Below are 16,610 nucleotides of genomic sequence, written 5' to 3' on the forward strand. Positions count from 1 at the left end.
GGGGTTTCTTGCGCCGCTCCCTGAGGCTTCTGCAGGTGTCGAGAAATCGAAGCGTCTCCGGATACCATCCATCAGGTCGGGAATTCCGGCTCTCCAAGTTGGGTGTAGTCGCTCAGCCGCCATCGCGTCGAGCCTCTCCGTAATCGCCTTGTTTCTTTTATCCTGTTCGTCGATTTTCTTCATCAACGCAACCATCATGTTTCGCATCTCCTCTTGGGTTTCGATCGTTGCCGTCGTTGTGCCCGATGCCGGAGCGTCCTTCTCCGCGCCGTTACCGGTGTTGTTGTTGTTGTTATCGTCGGGGGTGTTGCTCGTTCGGATCTTAAAGTCTTGTCGATTTAGAGTAAGAAAGTTTCGAATCCCCACAGACGGCGCCAAATTGTGTGAGCCAAAACTCGCACAACCAGAAATTTGTTTAAGGAAAACTAAGGGATCAGAAACTTCTAGGGTTTATCATCAAAAACAGTAAGATCGAAAGAAAGTTTTTCTTGCTGTAAAAGTGTTTAGCTCTTATTGCTTAGGGTTGCAAAAGTTACAGAATGAATTGTATACATCATCTATTTATACTAATTCTCCGAACCCCATAGCCGAGAATCTCGGGAGAGATTTTCGGAATATTTCCTTATCGCCTCGTGCGGCTCACCGCCTTTGTATTTCGCCTAGGGTTTTTATGGGCTTCGTCTCTCAAGGCCTTGGTTCAGCCCATCTGAAATTTTCCACGGTTCGGCCCATCTAACTTTTCCACGGCTCGGCCCACTTGCCATTTTAGTCGAGACATGATCCGGTCCACCTCACCGAGGCGCGGCTTGGCCCAGGCATGTTGGAGAGGGGCTCGGCCCATTTCTTACGATACGGCTCGGCCCATCTACCTTTCTTCACGGCTCTCCCTACTGGTCTATCTTCACGGCTCTCCTACTTGGTGTTCGCGGCTCTCCCACTTGTCTTGGTGGGAACGGTCTTGGTGAGAACGACTCTCCCACTTGTCTTTGGTGAGAACGGCTCTCCCACTTGTCTTTGGTGAGAACGGCTCTCCCACTTGTCTTTCTTCCATACTTAGTCATTTTGAGATGGTTTTATCTGCTTGGGGTGAAAAACGTTTCTTATTTGGAAACTTTTAAGAAACGTTTCTCTTGCCACGTGGCTGCTGGTGAGTGGATAAAACTTTAAGGTCAAGCATCTTCAAGATCGTCTTCTCCATCTCAGCTCTGTACATCTCCTTCTTCATCGCAAGCGCTTCTTTATCAACAAAATACGAGCTCCGGCTCTCTTCTTCGACTCTGGCGAGACGACATAAGTATACTGTACCGATGTCTCCAACACTGATTCATCGCATGAGGCGAGATTAAAAATCTGGGAGTAAGTGTAACTGCTAAGAATCAGCGAGTTCGTTGTCTCTTCCTCGAGGATAATCACTAAGAATTGAAAGAAATCGGCGAGTTTGTCATCTCTAAGCTTATCTCACCGTCTGATTGCAGTAACATCGTCGGAAATCAATTTGAAAGAAGGAAAGAAGAAGAAGGAGAGTTGGACTTTAAAAACCTCTAAGGGGTTTTAGCATTGAACCCTGTAAAATTAAGAGTTTCTTATTTAGGTTTTTTAACCCAGATTAATAATAAAAAATGTTCAACAAATCCAAATGGGTCTTTGGGATGCTGATGCTCTAAGTTCACAAAGAAGCAAGGCAATCTCTACATTGTTCAATTCAGAGTTTCTATCACAGGGTATGTGCAATTGGGTCTTAGCAACGCGTACATGAGCCCCACAGGAAGGGGTTTGAGCTCAAGCTTTGGAGCTCTCAGTTCGCTCCAAGGGCCATCAAATGATCCGTCGCGAGCAGGTGCTCCAGAACTCGGAGCAGGTGCTCCAGAACTCGGAGCAGGTGCTCCAGAACTCGGAGCAGGTGCTCCAGAACTCGGAGCAGGTGCTCCAGAACTCGGAGCAGGTGCTCCAGAACTCGGAGCAGGTGCTCCATCCGCGTTTTCTGCAGTTGAGCTCTCCTTGCCTTCCAAGCTCATGTATGCCACCAGACTCTACATCTTCATGTTTGCATCTGGCATCCTTGCAAACCCATCAGCTTCCTCACTCAGATACCCATGTTCTCCTTCGGCTTTTCTGAGTGAAACTTCCAAAGGATCAATGGCCAAAACCTCTTCAGCAATGTCTGAACCATCATCAATGACAAATGTCTGCCCGCTAGCACTGGTTTCTTGAAGATTTTGTTCATCTCAAAATGCACCACCATATCTCCCAGCTAGAGATCTATCTCCCCTCCTTTAACGTCAATGATTGCACCAGCTGTGCAAAAAGGATCAACCCAAAATCAGAGGGTCCTTGGGTTCCTCATCAAGCTCTAGAACCACAAAATCTGCTGGAATGAGTGTATCGCCTATCTGCAAATACCAGTGAGATTTTCGTCGGTTTGAATCTGGTGTAACCCAATCACTTAGCCACAGAGTAAGGGATCAGATTCACACTTGAACCTAGATCACAGAGAGACCTTGCAAACATCACATTACCAATCCTGACTGAGAGAACAAATTTTCCTGGATCACTTCTCTTCTTCAGCACTTTGTTCTGCAACACAGCACTGCATTCCTTCGAGACCATCATGACACTTTCTTCCTCAACAGCTTTCCCAGAAACTAACCCCTTCATGTATCGCTTAAGGGCTGGTATCATCTGAACAACATCAGCTAAAGGCAGTTTCACCGTCAAATCCTTCAGCATCTCCCTGCACTTTGCCTCTTCTAAGTCCTTGCGAGACTTCTTTGGTGGAACTGGGTAAGGTACCTTAGGCGTATAAACTCGTGCTGGAAGATTTGCTGGAGCGGTTGGCTGGAGCAGGTGCTCTGTCGTCGGCTCAGGGTGCTCCCTCGTCTCTTCTACGTCGGGACAGGTGCCTGAGCAGGTGCTCCAGGATTCAGAGCAGGTGCACCGGTTGAGGAAGTATGCTCTATCGTCTTTTTTTACGCCATGAGTTGGTGCTCCTTCTTGGAGCAGTTGCTCCACGACCTTTTCCTTCCTCCTTTTTGAGACAGCGCTTGTTGGTGTAGCATGCAGTGTTTTCGCACTTCTCAACTCAATTGCATTCACAAATGATAACACCGTATTTTGACCACTTTTATGGATCGTTTTGAAATACTTTTTCTATGTTTTTAAGTGCTTTCAAGTACTTTTATTACGTTTTTCTAGTATTTGTAGTTCCAAGACTCTTTTCAGGTAACTTAGGGAAAAACTTAACAAAATGGATAGAAAACCATATTTCAGCTCAGAGTCAAACCGTCAGAAGTTCACCCCTGATGAAAGGCATTCTCACCGTCTGATCCAGCTCAAATTTGGAGATCTTAAAGATGGAAGTATCAGCTTTCCAGCACACTTTACAGCTTGGCAATCCAACGGTTCAATCAAAAAATACGCGAAGAGCAAGATGTCCCGTAAACCAGCCGGCAAGCGTTTCCACCCGCGGCCAACAGAGCATTTCCCGCGGTCACAACCACCGCGACCGCGGCCAGCCACCCATTCCCCGTGGTCACGCACTTCCCGACCGCGGCCAGCTAACTCCGACTTTGAAGGCCCATTTCTGAAGCCCGTATCATTTTCCCAGCCTCAATTCCGGAACCCTAGACACCAGAGAGTATTGGAGACTATAAATACATGTCATTTAGGTCGTTTTTAAGAAGAGAAGAAGAGAGACGAAATATTTTACAGAAATTTTACTTTAAGTTTTGTTTTTAGGTTTTAGGGAGAGAGAGATCTGTCTCTTGAACCCTAGTTCTTTCTTTTTCAATTTTGGTTTCTATTCTACTTTTTAATACTATGTTTTTGATTTCGTTTATCATGTCTGAGTAGTTTTATTGTTGGGACTAAGGGATTTTCGATGGGGATTTATATGTTCGATGAGGATTCCATGAGCTTTTGAGTCGAATCTTAGAACTTTTTCTTCTGAATTTATTTTTACTGCATGAGAGTAGCGTCATGAACTACAATCTGATCCAGATGCTTGGTGACTCAAAAGTGTTCATCCGGTGTCAGATCTAGTTTGGGAGAGCAAAACAAACATAGGAGTGGAAACCTACCTATGTGCAATTTATGAATGCTGATGAGTCTTAAACATAATGCATCTTTTCTCTTCTAGGGCCAGAGTGGAAACCTACTGGTCAGGGTTGAGAGAGATAGTTGTCTATGATCACGACAGTGGCATATTCATACGTCCGTGACTCCAGTTTGAAAAGTTTAAGCTAAGATCTTATCAAATTTACTCTCTAGCAATGTTTTGAATCGTTCATACCCCTGAGAAAACTTCCCCGAACCCCAGTGCCTCTTTTCTTATAGATTCACACCGTTTTATTTCAAGCTTTAGTTTAGTATTTTCATTCCCTTTCAATCGATTTTCATTTAAGCAATTAGGTTAGCCGTTTTTCTCATTTTTACTCGTTTTCGCTAAGTTTAGTTATTAGGTCATTTTAATTCCCGTATTTTCTCTTTAAGATTTGTTTTTACATTTTAAACACACCACCAAAACCCCCACAAAATCGTTTGGTTCTAGATTTCCTTACTTTATATTTCTTTCGAAGGCTTTCGCAAGAAAGATCCTCCTTCCCTGTGGATTCGATCCCTAAGTACTACAATCGATCAGCTGTGCACTTGCGGCTATTGATTTCATTTAGGGTAAAACTTGACACCCTCACGACACACCACATCAACAAACTCATTCCTAGGGTTTTCACATTTTCCAGGAAGAGTTCCAGGTGGTCTCTTTACAGCTTCAGCAGTCTGAGCTACCTGAATATCCAGCTTCTTCACATGAGTCCACACTGCTTCATACTTACCATTCAAATCATTGTACATGGTGTCCACTTTGGCATTAGTCTCCATGGAAGACTTTTTCTGATTAACCAGCAGATGCTGCATCAAGTTTTTCAGCTCATCCTGCAAGTTATTTGGGGGAACTCGAAGAAGGCTGCAAACTTGTAAAGGGAATCTTCTGCTGATTCCAACCTTGGAATCGGTTCTGGTCGGTGATGAACTGCTTCCCTTGGAAGTTGCTGGAGAAGTTCTTCTGAAATCCTGATTGATTCTGCACTCCTTGCTGCGGATAGACCTGATCCTGAGGATTCTAAAAATTGTTGCTCTTGTAGGACAAATTCGGGTGGTTCCTGAAATTGTTGAAGCTGCGGTTCGGCACATACCCTTGTCCATTCATAAATTTCACCTCCAAGTGATCATCATTATCTGCTTCTACAAACTCCTGAGCAAGAGGTGTATAACCAATCTCATCAGCAAAATGCACAGATTTCTGGTTCTCTTTCAACAACAGATTCACCTTTGCTATAAGCTCATCGATCTAGTGCAACTCCACAATATGAACTGCTTTGCTAGACCTGTCATACTCTTGGGATTTGTTGCTGGAGCTTGCAGCTAAGTTCTCAATCAACTCATAAGCACCTGCTTTGGACTTAGTCATGAAATCGTCATTGCTAGCTGCATTCAAAGCATTCCTGTAATCTCAGTTGACACCATCATAAAAGGTTGTCAGAATCTGCTCATCAGAGAACCCATGGTGAGGGCACTCTTTTCGGTACTCCTTGTACCTTTCCTAAGCTTCGCTGAAAGCTTCACCAAGTTGCTGTCTGAACGACGAGATCTTGTTCCTCAGAGCTGCAGTTTTAGACTTAGTGTAGATATTGTCCAAAAATGCTGGTCTGCACTCTGCCTATGTAGTCAATGACCCAGGTGGTAATGACTTCAACCAGCTCGAAACTTTTTCCGCAAGTGAGAACGGAAAAAACTTGCACTTCAGAAAATCAGCTGGTATCCCATTCGATCCAGTCGTGCTACAAATCTCCTCAAAATTCTCAATGTGATCCATCGGAATTTCAGCAGGAAGTCCATGAAAGAGATGCTGCTTCACCAATGAAATCAACTGAGGTTTGATCTCAAAGTCTTGCCTTTGAATGGTTGGAGGAGCAATCGCAGCTCTGTTTTGGTAGAAAGCATGTGGATTGTCCTTGTCTCCAATGGCAGGCTGTTGCTGCTCCCTGTCGTGCTGCGCCTTTTGCAGCTGCTCCAATTGTTGTCGAAGCTGTTGCAACTCGACAGCCATGTTATCATTGTTGCCTTGATCGCCCATGTTGGCTGTATTAGGCCTTCGATGTCTGTTTTCTCCCTCAACTCTTGCTAGCTCGGTGTTTGACAAGGTAACCAGATCCTTGCTGCAGTTGATTCTTGTGGATATGTTTGACATACACCTGAAACACACGCAGACAAGAGAAAAAGAGAAAAAATTAGTAAAATCTTTGACTAAATTTCAAACCAAGAATCAAAGGTAACGAATTGGTACCCGTCGCAACGGTGCCAAAAATTGATTACAACTGGATGTATCTCCTAGTTTCTACTGCAATAGAACAACGTTGAGATTGTAATATAAAGGACTTGAAATCCAGAGGACCAGTGTTACACTATGACTCTACGAGGACTGAAATAAAGCTAAGGCGAAGGATGATTGTTTGGAAGTAAAGAAACATACAAAGATATCAAACAACGATTTAAACTCGATTTAAAACAAATGCTAGACTAAGGAAATTCACAGGAGTTTCAGAGGTAAGAATCAGATGACTATTCAGGGCACAGTTTAAACTCAAGTCTCGAACTCAAACATAAATGAATATCGACCCACTGTCATGGCACCGATAACTTTGTCTAACAACCTAAATTCTAAATAGTCGTTTGAACCTAGAAAATCGCAGGCAAGCATTAACAATCAGGTTTGATCTGTTCACGATTTGCCTTAATATCAACTGTCGTTGGCTAAGGACAAATCGCCAAAGCTTATTTTAGCAACCTATTACACTTTGGATGAATAGATTAACCTAAGATCGTAAATTGAATGATCAGTTCAACCTAAGCGTTAAGTTTAACAGTAGTGAAGACAAACCATATCAAGCCCTATTTGCATCCAATTCTCTAACTCATGAAATCCTTTGAAAACCTTAATCTAGCTAAGAGATCTACTCAGACATGGAGAAAAGAAACACAGAAACAGATGAAAAGGAATTCATGAAATAAATCTCAGAAACGATAAGGGGGTTTTGAATTCTTCTCACAGTGTAGCAGGAATTCCTCTCCCAAAAGCTTACAAGCAAAAACTCTCTAGTCTAGAAATTATAAAAGAAAGCATAGAAAAAGTTCTGTAAAACGTGATTTGTTTCTGAGGTGGCTCTGGTCTTTTTTATTGTCTTCCCTGCGTCCCAGAACTAGGTAAATTCATTTTCCTTATTTTTTTCTGGAGGTTGGAGCAGGTGCTCCACGAAAGGGTGAAATCGGGAGCAGATGCTGTGCCCAAAATTTCTCCATCTGCGTATGAATTAGGCTCCTTTTGCTCAGCTTTAGCTCCTTTTTGCTACAGTGCTCCCAGTTTCTCCAATCCTCTCCTAAAGCCTCCTAGTTACCTGAAACAACCTGAAAAAGACTCCAAAGATTCCTAAAAAGATCAGTAAACATGGGTTATAATGAGTTAAAATGGCCACTTATCAGTCTTCCACGAGCATACCAAACATGTGGAGCTCGATTTTCACTCTATTCGGGACAGAATTGTGGAAGGTTTGATCAAAACTATGCACATCAAGACTGAATTACAGCTCGCTGATGTGTTCACTAAACCTGTATACCCTACACAGTTTAACAATCTCATTGGCAAGATGGCTTTGCAGTCTCTTTACATGCCATCTTGAGGGGGAATGATATATACCGGATTGGTTCAATTGTAATTAGAGTTGGTTTAGTTCGGTATAACAGAATCTCATACTATATAGAAGAAACTTTGTAATTATTTCACAATTAATGAGGATAACAGAATGTTCATCGTCTCTTTCCTCTCTTCGTCTTTTTTTCTGTTATGATGGATATTGTAGATTAACAAAAATTAAAAACAGAAGGTCCAAACGTGACTGATCGTGTATTTAGCCAGTTTTTGAGTGGGTGATGCTTTGTAATAACAGTGACTATAAATTTAATCGATCGAACAAAAGATACATCATCTAAATAGGTCATTAGTTTTGATCATCAACATCATCACATTAGTCTTGATCATTTGCAAGACATGCATCCCAAATAAATTCAAAAACATCTTCTTTAGTTTGCTCTTAAGTTTTTATCTTTATTTCTCTTACTTGATGGGCAAGAAATCTCATTAAGTTTATTAATTAGAGTCTAAATTTGTTTTTTTTTTTTTGAATTGAATGTAAAATTTATTCAAAATAAAAAAGACTTTTTTACATCAGAGTGTGTCCTTCTTTTAATTGCTAAAAAGAGAGTTTAAAGATGTAAATTACAAAGGATCTACGACCTAGATGCAAACCAAGCTCGAAGACTTCCTTCGAACTTTTAATCACCCGAAGCTCTAATTGTTGATAGGCGATTTTGCACTTGTTTATCGATGAGTTTGATATGAAGAGCTGGAGATCATGGTCTTTCTCCATGGCGTCTTGAATTCCTTTCCCTCCATAAACTGTGGATCGCACTCTGAAAAACATACCGAGACAGGAAGCCTGAAAGTGGATCGAACCTTGAGTCAGAGATGATGATGACGATGCTTTGCCAATCTGTAGTGAACCGCGTTTTGAGTAAACCCCTTGACAGACCAGCCCACACTTCCGCTGAATAGGGACATGAGAAGAACAAGTGATCTCTCGTCTCCATCTGGTTCTGAAAAAATTCGTAAGCAGGATTGATTCCTGGATTCCAAACGATCATATGATCACCCGTTGTTAGACGGTTGTGCATAGCTAACCATGCGCAGAAGGCATATTTAGGCATTGTTTACTTAAACCATATCCCATTGGACCAATCGACTAAGGCATGTATCTGGCGGATAAGAAGCCATGTGTTTTTCGAACTGAAAACTGGTTTTAAAAGATCCCCTTTGCATCTCCATAAGCCTATGTCCTCTACATCTGGGATCCTTTTAGCACGCCAATCAGCAATCACATCCTCAATTGCGTTGAGATGCTCCACCCTATGTCTACGTCTGCGATGACTTAGACAAGCCGTTTCAACCTTGGCTTAGAGAGGGATACCCATATCAATGACTCCTCGTCTCCCTGTTATATCGATCAGCCATCCTAACTGTGACCAATTATCAAACAAAAAAGATGTTGATCTACCATTGCGAATGTCCACTCTATGTAACGCCCTTGCCCTTTCCCAAAATTTTAGAAGCTTTCTCCATATCTAAGATCCTGAGTTTGGTTTTTCATTAATCGACCAGAAGGAGTCAGTCTTCAATATGTTTGATTTGATCCATTCCACCCAGAAAGGTTCTGCCCGAGGTAATGCTCTAAATCAACATTACCTTAAAGCAACGTACGTCATATTTTTCCTTTAGAGGACGAAGGCCCAGTCCTCTTTCACTACGAGGGCGACACACTTCACTCCAAGGGAGCTTTGCTTTTGTTGAGCTCAGAGCAGGGCCAGACCAAAGAAACGCAGAACATAATCTTTCAATCTTGCGAATACATTTGCTCGGTAACCTGAAAGCAGAGAGGCAGAAATTTGAAACACTCCAAAGGACATAGCTGATGAGTTGTAATCGGCCAGCGTAAGATAGAGATCGGGCTGTCCATGAGCTGATGCGATTTTTGATTTTCTCCACCAAAGGCTGATAATCATTCCTTGTCATGCATTTCGTGGTTAACGGTAAACCAAGGTACCTGACAGGGAGAAGTCCCATCGCAAAGTGAAAACGGTTCTCTATTGCTTGCCGAGTATTTTCCGAAACACTAGCTAAGAACATTGTCGATTTTTTCATACTAATCTTCAAACCCGAGAATTTGGCGAAGTCGTCGAAAACTTTGACAATCCCTTCCACTGATCGAACTTTCCCATCTGTAAGCACCGTTAAATTATCTGCAAAACTCAGATGAGTAAGGCCAATGTTTTTACATCTCGGGTGGTATCCCACATGTCTCCTTGTCGCGGCTCTGTCCAAAAGTTTTGAGAAAACATCTATGCAAATGACGAACAAATATGGCGATAGAGAACACCCCTGACGCAATCCCCTTTCACTTCTGAAGAAGCCTGCCAGCTCGCCATTTACTTGAACTGAGTAGGAAGCTGTTGTGATGCACAAAGATATCAAATGGATAAATATTCCTGGAAAATTAAAAGCAGATAGAGTATTCCAGCATGAAAAACCACTGCACAGAGTCAAAAGCCTTTGATATATCAATCTGAATGGCACAACAAGCACAGACTGAATCCTTGTGGTAATCTTTAACTAATTCAGTACCAAGCAAAGTTTTCTATGAGGAGCCGGTCTTTCACAAAAGCAGATTGATTCGCAGCAATAAATTGCGGAAAAATCCCTTTCAATCTGTTTGCTATGATTTTTGAGATTGTTTTGTATATGATGCAGCAAGATATAGGCCTGTAATTTTTCATCTCCCTTGCCTCTGTTTTCTTTGGAATTAAGGCCAATATATATCCCCATCAAAAATCCCTTAGACCCAACAATAAAATTACTCAGACATGATGAACGAAATAAAAAAGTAGAGCAATAATCGAAATTGAAAAAGGAAGGACAAGGGTTCAAGAGACAAATCTCTCTCTCCCTATCGTTGGAATTAAGGCCATTATCATTGTGTTCACACCCTTAGGCAGGACTCCCTTCACGAAGAAAGATTTAACAACAGTGATGAACTCGTTTCCAATAATAGGCCAGGCCGATTTATAGAACTCTGAAGTATACCCATCTGGTCCAGGGGATTTCCCATTTGGCATTGAAAAAAGAACCTCGGTTATTTCCTCATCTGAAACATCTCGAGTTAACCATCCTCCATCCTCCTTTGAACATCAGAAAGGCAAAAGATCCTGAAGTTCCACAATAGTGAGACCAGCATAATCATCCGGCTTATGTTGCAGGAATTCCCAAAAGAAACTTTCTGCCTCCGTCTTTATTTTGTCCCCTGTTGTGACCACATTCCCATTTGGACAAGCTATTTTCCGAATCGAGTTTCTAGCCGCCCGAATGGTTGCTGCTCGGTGAAAGACCTTATTGTTTCCATCTCCAATATCGGGCCAATGCAACTTCGCTCTCTGCTTTAGGAAACTCTCCTCCAGACCTGAAACAATATCCCATCGCTTGTAAGCAGCAATCTCCTCCTCCATAGCTTGCAGCAAGGGGTTCACTGAATTCGCCTCCTGCTTTGTGCATAAATCAACATATCCTTCTTTTGCTTTCTTGACTAGATCCCCCAGTTTTTCTTTTGCTAGAGTCCGAATACCCTGTTTTAAACCCTTAAGTTTCTTTAAGAACCGATTGATCGATGAAGTGGATTAGAAAATTTACTCAGTTTCATTCCAGTAGTCTGCCACCATCGATTTAAATCCCTCTAGAGTAGTAACTGCATTGAAAAACTTGAAGGGTTTACACGGCTTTTTGGCCTCCTTGCTGAACTGAATTCTACATCGGAGATGGTCTGAAATAACCCCCGCCTCAAAAACAGAGTACATATGTGGGTAAGATTGTAGCCAAACATCATTAATGAGAACTCAATCCAATTTTTATAAATTGTGTCGTCTTCCCTCTTATTGCACCATGTATACAGTGGGCCATGAAAAGGCATGTCCAAGAACAAGCAGTATCTTGCCAGGTCCTGGGAGTCTTTTATCCATGTCGTGAAATTCAGTATGTTTTGAAATTCTGAGTGCTCTTCTCCTTCTAGAATCTCGTTAAAATCACCAAAAATAATCTACGGTTTTTTTGCGAAACAAAGTGATGCAGATGATATGATAACACCGTATTTTGACCACTTTTATGGATCGTTTATAAATACATTTTCTATGTTTTTTATTGCTTTCAAGTACTTTTATTATGTTTTTCTAGTATTTGTAGTTCTAAGACTCTTTTCAGAAAACTTAGGGAAAAGCTTAACAAAATGGATAGAAGACAAAATTTTCAGCTCAGAGTCAAACCGTCAGAAGTTCACCCCCATTTGAAGACCTTCTCACCGTCTGATCCAGCTCAAATGTGAAGATCTCAAAGATGGAAGTATCAGCTTTCCAGCACACTTTACAGCTTGGCAATCCAACAGATCAATCAAAAGATACGTGAAGAGCAAGATGTCTCGTAAACCAGCCAGCAAGAATTTCCACCCGCGGCCAACAGCCATTTTACCATGGTCAGAAGCTTCCCAAACGGCGGCCAACTATCCATTCCCAGCGGTAACGCACATCCCAACCGCGGCCAGGAAACTCCGATTTCGATGGCCCATTTCTGAAGCCCAAATCATTTTCTCAGCCTCAATTCCGGAACCCTAGACACCATGGAGCATTAGAGACTATAAATACTTATCATTTAGGTTGTTTTTACACAAAGAAGAGGAGAGACGAAATACTTTACAAGAAATTTTACTTTAAGCTTTTGTTTTTAGGTTTAGGGAGAGAGAGATCTATCTCTTGAACCCTTGTTCTTTCTTTTCCAATTTTGACTATTGCTTTACTTTTTAATACTATGTTTTTTATTTCGTTCATCATGTCTGAGTAGTTTTATTGTTGGGTCTAAGGGATTTTCGATGGGGATACATATGTTCGATGAGGATTCCATGAGCTATTGAAGCCGAATCTTTTTTCTTCTGAATTTATTTTTACTGCAAGAGAGTAGCGTCATGAACTACAATCTGATCCAGATGCTTGGTGACACGAAAGTGTTCATCCGGTGTCAGATCTAGTTTGGGAGAGCAAAACAAACATAGGAGTGGAAACCTACCTATGGGCGAATTATGAATGCTGATGAGTCTTAAACATAATGCATCTTTTCTCTTCCAGGGCCAGAGTGGAAACCTACTGGTCAAGATTGAGAGAGATAGTTGTCTATGATCACGACAGTGGCGTATTCATACGTCTGTGACTCTAGTTCGAAAAGTTTAAGCTAAGATCTTATCAAATTTACTCTCTAGCAATGTTTTGAATCGTTCATACCCCAAAGAAAACTTCCCTGAAACCCAGCGCCTCTTTTCAATAGATTTACACCGATTTTATTTCAAGCTTTAGTTCATCATTTTTATTCTCTTAATCGATTTTCGTTTAAGCTATTAGGTTTAGCCGTTTTTCTCGTTTTGAGTCGATTTCATTAAGTTTAGTTATTAGGTCATTTTAATTCTCGTAAAGATTAAATTTTACGTTTTAAAGACACCACCAAAACCCTTACAAAAATCGCCTGGTTCTAAACTTCCTTACTTTATATTTCAGGAAAGATCCTCATTCTCTGTGGATTTGATCCCTAAGTACTACAATCGATCAGCTGTGCACTTGCGGCTATTGATTTCATTTAGGGTAAAACTTGACACCCTCACGAGACGACACATCAAGTTTTTGGCGCCGTTTCCGGAGAAGGCACGCATTTTCTTTTCCGAAAAACCCTAAGAAAGGTTGGTAAATCGACTCTAGAACCCTTTTTCTGCATATTTCCATTTTTCGGTTCTTTTGTTTCCATTCCCAAAGCGATGGATCCTATAAATTGAAATCCCTACTATGAGGGAGGTTTTTACAAACACTCCTCAAGCCACTAGACGCAGAGAAGAATATCAAGCCTGAGATTTTAGCTACATGGATCGATACAGCCAGCCGAATCATCCATACTACCGGTGCAGGGAGCCTGCTCGACACCGGGAAGATCCTTATGGTCCTCCTCCGACCTATTTCGAGCCACACGCCTATCATCCTCCACCGTAGAACCCGAATCAGCAAGAGGACAACTTGAGGATCAGCAAACGTTTGGGATGTCTCGAAGGAATGATAAACCAGTTCCTTGATCAGCAGATTCTCACCAAAAACACCTTGCTCAAGAGAATTGATTCAATCTCTGAAGAGTTCAACAGAAAATTCGATGATCTGGCCAATCATGTTTGAGTTCTGGAAGAACAAACCCACAAGGACGCACAAACACTAGCTGGGATGATCAACCAAGTCGCAGCAAAGCAGACAAGACAAGGGTATGACATCATACAAAACTCAAGTGATATTGTCGAATTGAAGCAGGAGATCAAAGAAGTCAGAGAATTCGCCTCCTGGTATAGAGAGAAGACAGACGAATTGCAGGAGATCGAGCACAGGCTGAACAAACTCGAGCTCAAGGCACGTGAGATTGATGCAAGAATGGAACAGATGCCCAACATTGAGCCAATTGTGAGATTTTCTAAGAAATCTCCCAAAGATCCTGATGAAGATGCACAACAACACCCTGGTATGAGTTCAGATGATGCTAGTCTACCAAAGAAAGAAGCTGAAGAGGTTCATACCAAGTACAAGAAGGAAGAAGTGGACTATGAGCGAATCACGTTCGGAGCCGCGGGTCCGTCTACTCTGCAGCGGCCAAGGCTCCTTTTCCCGCGGTCGCGAGGTCTCTGACCGCGGGGATTGGTCGTTCAGATTTGCCTCCGAGATATGAAAGAAAGATAATACATCTTCTGGCCCAACTTCAACCTCCAGCACCTAAAAAAGCAACTCAGGGAGAAAGAAACCAGGTTTCTGATGAAGAAACGGATTGGCAGGAATCATTACCTTGTATGATGGCAATGGAATGTGTTGAGGATTCAGATGACTCTTCAATCCAAGAAGACCCGATACACAGCAAGATAGAGATGCCATACATCGATTCAATCATTGAATACGACGCTGCAGCTTTCTTTTGTGAGTCCTATTCAGCGTTTAAAACACCAGCCATCACTCACAAAGAAAAGACAAGTTCGAACTCTCCATAAGGTCAAGACTAAAGGTCAGTTTCTCATCTCTTGTTCCATTAGAGGTGAAATGTTTAAGGATGTACTTTGTGATTCTGGAGCTTGTCTTAACATGATGTCCAAGGCAATTGCTTTGAGACTTAGTATTAAGCACCTGCGCAGGACTAGAGCAAGGATTCGTCTAGCTGATGATTCCAATGCAACACCTCAAGAAATAGCTCATGACATTCCTTTGAGAATAGGAGATTGCATTGTGCCTGTCGACTTCTACATTGTCGAAACAAGAGACGCAACACATCCAGTGATTCTCGATGGTATTTTCTATAATGGACTGGCCAAACCGGAGGATTTCATTTGCTAATATCGACAAAGATGTCTTCACAGAATCTGTCCCATACAACAACAAAGCAGGAAAACGTTATGCAACAGAAGAGTTTGAAGAAGAACTTTGGAGTGACGAAGAACCTGCTAGGCAAAGCAAGGAGATGTCGAAAAAGACTTGTCTCAGGACAAGATCTTCTTCATTGGACTAAGCCACGTCCTACACCAAAGTCGAGCTAAACGACTTAAAACAGAAGCGCTTAATGGGAGACAACCCATTTAGATATTGTTTTCTTTATGATTTTTCTTTATTTTTCTATTGATCTTTTTCTTTTTCTTAGTTTAAGGTGTTTCTCATAAATCAAAAAAGCCAAAAAAATCAAAATACCGAAAAACCAAAAAGAAGGATGATCCCTGACTGCTCAGCCCAGCAGGAACTAAGGAGAACCATGAAACAGGCCGCAGCTAAGCCCCCGCGGTCGCGAGAGCTCGGACCGCGGCAAACACACCTTTGACCGCGGCCTCGTCTTTCTGACCGCGTCTGAGCACCATTTCACTGCGGGCGCGTGACCTCTGACCGCGGTAAATGGTCATTCAGATGATACCCGACCCCAAACCACCCACTTCACCTCATTCCACCTCACCAAGCCCCACTCCACCTGATTCATCACTTCCCACCACCTTCCATCACCACCTATCACCTTCCCAAACCTCTTCGAATGAATCCGGTCCATCTCCACCAGCATCCTGGATCCAGGTAAGTTCTCTTTAGCCTTACCAATTCGATTATCTATGCATTTTCCTCATCCAATCTCGACTTGTTTCACACTAAGGACAGTGTGATTTAAGTCTGGGAGAGGATTTCATCCCTTTCTAACCATTTTTCTTTCATGAGTCTTGCATTATCTACACTTTTTGCATTTTCTTTAAAGTTTTTCAAAATCGGTTTTCAAAACAAAATATGTTTTAAAGGGAATGGTGAACATGAATCAATGATAGTTGACTGTGTGCTTTTAGACTGTTCCTAGTGACATGCCCATTCATGATTTAGGACTAGACTAGGCGGTAGCTAAGCACATTTAAACGAAGTACCCTAGAGGAATTTGAATGATTTCGATTTAGATGAAGAAACACACTAGCTCTGTTTTTTTTTGGACTTAACTTGGACTTAATTCTCTCATTAAAGCATTAGACCAGGGAAACGAATCATACATTCAAGACTCCTTTACCCTTTTTACCACTCTTTGTTGATCCTGAATGGCTAGTTCATCTTTAGCTAGTTCCCAACCTTAACCAAGTCTCTTTCAAAGCACATGCACTCTTGTTTTCTATTGTTATATATGCAGATATGTGTAAAAACGTTAGAGAGAAAGAGGAACAACGCAGTTTTCAGTCACTGAAGACGGAGACCTGCGATTTTATTAGAAGAATTCAACAAAAGGAGAAAAATCAGTTTGCCTTGGAAAAACTTCAAAATCTTGGTAAATTTTCGTCCCTTAGACTCTCTCTCTCTATAAAAGGTTATTTCCCTGCTAAAAAAAAAAATTCTGAAAA

The 16,610-nt window shown here is 41.8% G+C and overlaps 1 protein-coding gene and 1 non-coding gene across 2 annotated transcripts; one reads left to right on the forward strand and one right to left on the reverse strand.

Moving 5' to 3' along the window:
• Positions 1–5,552: 5,552 nt before the first annotated feature.
• On the forward strand, positions 5,553–5,659 carry LOC112088317. Its single transcript, XR_002900479.1, has one exon. It is a non-coding gene; the product is annotated as a small nucleolar RNA R71 (small nucleolar RNA).
• A 3,401-nt stretch (positions 5,660–9,060) lies between these two features.
• LOC112088095 lies at positions 9,061–10,089 on the reverse strand. The gene is made up of 4 exons (XM_024158250.1): positions 10,020–10,089; positions 9,708–9,903; positions 9,350–9,527; positions 9,061–9,123 (listed from the first exon to the last, which is right to left on the reverse strand). Exons 1-4 carry the CDS (start codon positions 10,087–10,089, stop codon positions 9,061–9,063), a joined length of 507 nt encoding a protein of 168 aa, XP_024014018.1.
• Positions 10,090–16,610: the final 6,521 nt, after the last annotated feature.

Source organism: Eutrema salsugineum, unplaced genomic scaffold, assembly GCF_000478725.1.
Source record: "Eutrema salsugineum unplaced genomic scaffold, Eutsalg1_0 scaffold_15, whole genome shotgun sequence".
Lineage (NCBI taxonomy): Eukaryota > Viridiplantae > Streptophyta > Magnoliopsida > Brassicales > Brassicaceae > Eutrema > Eutrema salsugineum.

Coding starts and splice junctions, on each gene's coding strand:
- LOC112088095 (XM_024158250.1), bottom strand. CDS start 10,089: ATGGCGAGCTGGCAGGCTTCTTCAGAAGTGAAAGGGGATTGCGTCAGG. Junction 9,528..9,707: donor ATGGGACTTCTCCCTGTCAG/GTACCTTGGTTT, acceptor CTCTGCTTTCAG/GTTACCGAGCAAATGTATTC. Junction 9,124..9,349: donor ATGACGTACGTTGCTTTAAG/GTAATGTTGATT, acceptor AATTGGTCACAG/TTAGGATGGCTGATCGATAT.